Source organism: Molossus molossus, unplaced genomic scaffold (genome assembly GCF_014108415.1).
Source record: "Molossus molossus isolate mMolMol1 unplaced genomic scaffold, mMolMol1.p scaffold_m16_p_12, whole genome shotgun sequence".
Classification (NCBI taxonomy): domain Eukaryota; kingdom Metazoa; phylum Chordata; class Mammalia; order Chiroptera; family Molossidae; genus Molossus; species Molossus molossus.
Genome location: NW_023425347.1, coordinates 56,974,158 through 56,980,157, shown reverse-complemented (window position 1 = coordinate 56,980,157; position 6,000 = coordinate 56,974,158). Strand labels below are relative to the sequence as shown.

Here is a 6,000-nt window from a genome sequence, read left to right as displayed (position 1 = left end):
TCCCTGCTTTGCAATACAGTATGGAAACTCTCCAGACAGTAAAATGGAGTAATAATAGGACTTACTCAGTTTGTTTTTTTTTTCTCTCAGGAATCACATCGTTCTGTTCTGTCTGATGTCCAATGTCTAAAAACCATTTTCTTCACATAATTTGTCTGCTTTTCTAACTGTTTCAGAAGGCAGGGTAAATGTGTCCCCTGTAACTCCATTTTTGCCCCAAATGAAATCTCTATCTCAACAATTATTTTTGGAGCGTCGATCATGTGCCTGGCACTTGGGACCCCTCCTTTTGTGGAGCACATGACCAAATTACAGAAAGGTTAGAAGTTAGGCTGGTTTCAGGGACCGTAGGATCCAGGGATATAAATGCTGCCAGATCTCAAGATCTCCGTCTCCGTCTGGGAATTGCCCTTAGACAACAGGAGGCACTCCCTCAAGTTTATGCCTCCTCCTTGGGAGCAGCTTGCATCCAAAGACTGATCAATTAAGGACACCAAGACCTAAGCTCTTGCCTTGATTCAAAACATATCTGAAAGGTCATCCCAGCTTTGGAGCTAGACATGGGATCAGTTGAGGAGTCTGGGGAACTTGAGAAAGTCTGACTCTTGGCAGATCTGAAGAAAATGGTTGAGTTTTATTTATTTATTTTTATCCTGGATAGATAGGAAAGAAATAGAAACAGGTAAATATAAAGTAAAATCACAAGAATGTTTCAATTAAGAAAGACCCATCATCCGGCCCTGTGGACTCTCCTAGGACTCTGCAGATCTTCATCAAGTGCTTGAGCACAAGTAGGTTTTCTGTGAAAACAGTGAAGACTGGCGTCCCTCCCCTCCGGGCTGGCCTCGCACGCACGGAATGGAACTGTGGAGCACAGGCATGTTTAGGAGTTTAGAGACATCATCTGAGGAAATAATTCTGGAACTTTGCAGAAACAGTGATAGGGCTGTAAACTCTACAGGTTATAAAGTTTAGAGAATATCTGGATATATCTGTAAATAGCATATATCTTGGATTATAAAGTAGAGCTTTATCCTCAAAGCATTTGAGGAACTAAGAGTAAAGCTAATAAATAAATAAATAAATAAAAACATCATAGCATGATAAAATAAAGGTAAAATGGTGTGGGAATACAAAGGTCTTGAACAACTAATTGCTGCATTAAACAAAAGATAGGCTTTCTTTTTTTTATCCTCACCCAAGGACATTTTTGCATTTATCTTCAGATAGAGCGGGAGGGTGAGGGGAAGAAGAGAGAGAGAGAAACATCGATGTGAAAGAGACACATCAACTGGCCACCACCCACATAACCCCAACCAGGGCTGGGGACAAACTGCAACCAAGGTACATACCCTTAGTGGGAACCAAACCCAGGACTCTCTGGTCCACAGGCCGATGTTCTAACCGCTGAGCTAAACCAACCAGGGCAAAGATAGGCTTTTATAAATCATTACTTAGCTTTGTAATGCAGAGAAAAAACAAAGAAAGAATTAGACAGGTCTAAAGTTATAATAAAGAAACGAGACAGAAAGAAAAATTGGAAGTTAATTTTCCAAGGAAAATTTAAGAAATAAATTATGTTCATCCACCTATCATAACAGATAAACATCATCAAAATTCTAGGCTCCAATAACATTTCCAAAAGTGTTCCCTTATGTTTTATTAATTAAACAAACAAAACATCACTGTCCCCCACCTTAACTATCCACTGCAGAGGTACCTCTGCAAATTAATTTACAACTGTTGATTGTAAATCCTACCAGAAGATAGATGAATGAATTAGATAAGTCTTGGAGTGACATTTCTACCCTTTCTTTGTTTTGTTTTTTTTGATCGTGTGACCCAATGCTTAAAAGCACAAAGCTGAACTGAAGATAAAATAGCAAATTAAGAGAGCCATCTACTGGCAGATTATTGAAATATGTTTTGTTCAGTTGGTTTCCATGCCAAATATATTTCCAAAGCAGTACTGTGATCAACTTTCAGGGTAAATTTAATCTGACCAATTTACTTTCTATACTTTGTATGAAAGAAGATATTTTGAAACACAGATAACCATGTTTAGGAGTTGTTCTTTGAAATTTAGCCAAATTGGCTATTACACTAGGAATGATGATGACATAACAAGAGCACACAATATATGTCCAGTGGCCCATTAGATATTTTGCCCCAAAGTCAAGCAGCTAATTAAATATTTGAACTTGGATTCAAACTCAAGTAATTTGACTGCAGTGTCTATATTCTTTTTTTTTATCCTCACCCGAGGATATTTTTGCATTTATCTTCAGATAGAGGGAGACGGAGAGAGGGAGGAAGAGAGAGAGAGAAACAACTATGTGAGCGAGACACATCAACTGGTTGCCACCCGCACAACCCCAACCGGGGCAGGGGACTAACTGCAACCGAGGTACGTGCCCTTAGGGGGAACCGAACCCAAGACTCTCTGGTCCGCGGGCTGACGCTCTAACTGCTGAGCCAAACTGGCCAGGGCTGCAGTGTCTATATTCTTAATCATAATTAGATTTTTTTAAAAATCTACTCAATTCATAATATGTAATCACTGTTGTTATGGCTTATAGAGATCCTAAGGCAAATTTGAGAAAGTTACAGTTAGAATGAAAATGCAAACATAGATCAATTTTAGTATAAAGAATGTGGTAGGTTAATTAACATATGCAAAGGGTGCTCTGAGACCACACTTGAAAGGCACTTAGCTCAGCCTAATGAAGAAAGGCGGGAACAAGTATCTCAGCGTGCTCTCCTTGTCACAGCATCAACCACACTAAAATATAATTGCTTGTTCACTTTTCTAGACTCAGGCTTCCTGAAGTCAGGGGCTATGTCTGCTTACTCATCCCCACCCCCCACCTCATGTTGGACACTTAATAAATAGAATTCAGTATTGAAAGGGAAATCCGAGACACAGAGTGATGAGAGATCAGCCTGGAGGAGTGTGCAGATGCCATACCCAGAGAGCTTGATATGTATGTTAAGGATCTATTCTGTTTAACTGTTCAATTTCCCTGCCTGATCTCACATTTCTCATGGTTTCAAAACACTCATCACTTTTGGTCTATCTCCGGAACTGTAGTGAAGTAATTCCAAATGCCTGCTTGGAGTATCTAACTGGGATATCCTGGAGGTACCTAAAACTTGAGATATTAGTATATTCAAAGAGAACGCATTTTATCCTCCATCACCAAATCTGTTCCTTTACACACATTTTTTAAAATTGAGATATAATTTACATATTATTAAATTCACTCTTCTGAAGTGTACAATTCAGTGTTTTAGTAGGTTCACTAAATAGATACAATATACATACAAAAGATGCAGTACAGTAATATTTATTAAATAAAAAATTTGGAAACAACTTAGTTTATACAGGGGAATGACTGAGTAAGTTATAAAAAATGTTAATGGTATACAATGCCGTCAATGAAAGAAGCAGAGTTATCAACTGGAAAAAGTTCAAAGCAAATTACCAAATCAAAATAATTAAGCTATAATATTTTGTTATGTTTGCTGTAAAATATATTATATATGTATACACCATGTTAAACGTATGTATTTAGGGAAAGATATACACAAAAAATATTAACAAAAGGTACTCATGAATTAGCATGGTATTTGCAGCTATTGTATGTGGTGACTGAGGTAGGTATTTCTTTCTTTTTTTGTTTTTGAGGTAGGTATTTCTAAAACGGCCTCCAGTGATTCCCACCTCCTTGCATGTGTGCCCTTGTGTAATCATCTCCCCTTGAGTGGGAGCTAGACTTAGTGAATTGTTTCTAATAAGTGGAATGCAGCAAAGGTAGTGGGATGCTAATTTCATGATTGGGTTTTAAGACTATGACTTCCTGCTTGCTAGCCGACTTTCTCTATTGCTTTCTTGGCTCACATGCTCTGATGAAACAGGCTGCTATTGTTGAAGAGGCCCATGTGGCAAAGAACGGAGAGTGGCTGTGGCCAACGGCCAGCGAGGAACTAAGGCCCTCAGTCCAACAACCGCAAAGAACTGGAACGTGCCGACAACCGCTGATTGAACTTGAAAGCACGTTCTTCCCCAGTCATGCCTTTAAACAGCATGGCCAACACCGTGTCTGCAGTCTTGTCAGAGACCAGGAAGCAGAGGACACAATTATGTCATGCCCAGGTTTCTAACCCACAAAAACTGTACGATAATAAATGTTTTTAAACCACAAAGAGATGGGTAGTTTGTTATACAAAATACATAACTAATACAATGGCTGAGAAACATTTTGCAACTTTAAACATTATATATTACTTTAAAGTGTATAAAATCTAGGTCTAAACCTAAAAATATATTTTATTTATCATAAAAATATGATTAGTGATGTTAAGCATCTACTCATATACTTGTTGACCAGCTGTATATAACCTCTGGAGAAATGTCTATTCAAGTCCTTTGCGCATCTTTCAATTGGATTGTTGTCTTTTTGTTATTGATCTGAAAGTTCTTCGTCTTTTTTTTAAATTCAAAATGTGTTTATTGGGATGGTTCCCCACTCATCTTGATTCGAGGTGCGTTTAGTGCTGCTTCCTTCTGAAGGAACATCCTTCTGTAAGCCTTGCATTTCCTCCTGTTGGCTGACAGAGAACAGTGGAACAACCAACACACAAAACTACCATTTGTGCGTGGCTAAAGACGGTGGTGATTTTATAGCACCCTGGGCATTTCACATCCATGAAGTAGGATTTGGGGCTCTGCACCAGGTGCTTCTTGTGTTTTCTCTTCTCTTCTGGAGAGGGATGAAGGAGATCCTTAGTGAGAGGCATATTGTTGTGGGGAGGTCATCACCGCTGGAAACTGATAGTTCTTTATATATTCTGAATACTAGACCCTTTTCAGATATATAATTTACAAATATTTTTTCCCATTCTGTGGATTGTTTTTTCACTTTCTTCATTGTGTCCTTTGATGCAGGAAAGTTTTTAATTTTGATGAAGTCCAATTTATCTGTTTTCTTTTTTGCTTATGTTTTTGGTATCATATCTGAGAAGCCATTGCCAAATCCTGGTCATGGAGCTTGACTTGTATGGTTTCTTCGAACTTTTATCATTTTAACTTTTATATTTAAACCTTTGACCCATATTTAGTTACTTTTTGGATATGGTATGAGGTAGGAATCCAACTTTAGTCTTTTGCATGTTGAAAAGACTATTCTTTTGCCATTGAATAGTTTTGCTTGGCATGCACTGCTTTTTTCTCCATTTTTTTTTTCTTTATTGATTTTTGAGAGAGGAAAAAGAGGGAGAGAGAGATAGAAACATTGATGAGAAAGAACATTGATTGGCCACCTCCCACATGCCCCCCACTGGGTATCGGGCCCACAACCTGGGCATTTGCCCTGACCTGGAATCGAACCTCTTGATACATAACATAAAATTTTCTATTTTAACTATTTTATTTATTTTATCCTCACTTGAAGACATTTTTGCATTTATGTCCAGATAGAGCGGGAGGGAGAGATGGAGGAAGAGAGAGAGAAACATCGATGTGAGAGAGACACATTGAGTGGTTGCCACCCACACAACCCCAACCAGGGCTGGGGACAAACTGCAACCAAGGTACATGCCCTTAGCGGGAACTGAACCCGGGACTCTCCGGTCTGCAGGCCGACGCTCTAACCGCTGAGCCAAACTGGCCAGGGTTATTTTAACCATTTTAATTGTACAGTTTATTAGCATTAAATATATTCACATTGTTGTGCAACAATTACCACCATCCATCTCCAGAACTCATTTCACCTAACAAAACTGAAGCTCTGTACCCATTAAATAATAACTCCCCATACCCCCCACCCCTGCCCCCAGCCCCTGGCAACCATTATTCTACTGTCTTCTCTGCGAATGTGACTACTCTAGTACCTCATGTAAGTAGAATCATAGTATTTGTCTTTTGGTGATTGACTTATTTCACTAGAATAATGTCCTCAAGATTCACCCATGTTGTAACATGTGACAGAATATCTTATT

At 38.7% G+C, this 6,000-nt stretch overlaps 1 protein-coding gene across 1 annotated transcript; it reads right to left on the bottom strand.

Moving 5' to 3' along the window:
• Positions 1-4,493: 4,493 nt before the first annotated feature.
• LOC118626853 (40S ribosomal protein S27-like) lies at positions 4,494-4,800 on the bottom strand. The gene has a single exon (XM_036256857.1). It carries the CDS (start codon positions 4,798-4,800, stop codon positions 4,552-4,554), a length of 249 nt encoding a protein of 82 aa, XP_036112750.1. The 3' UTR covers positions 4,494-4,551.
• Between the last annotated feature and the right edge of the window lie 1,200 nt (positions 4,801-6,000).

What these genes read in the sequence shown, in the direction of transcription:
- LOC118626853 (XM_036256857.1), bottom strand. Translation starts at nt 4,800, where the DNA reads ATGCCTCTCACTAAGGATCTCCTTCATCCCTCTCCAGAAGAGAAGAGA.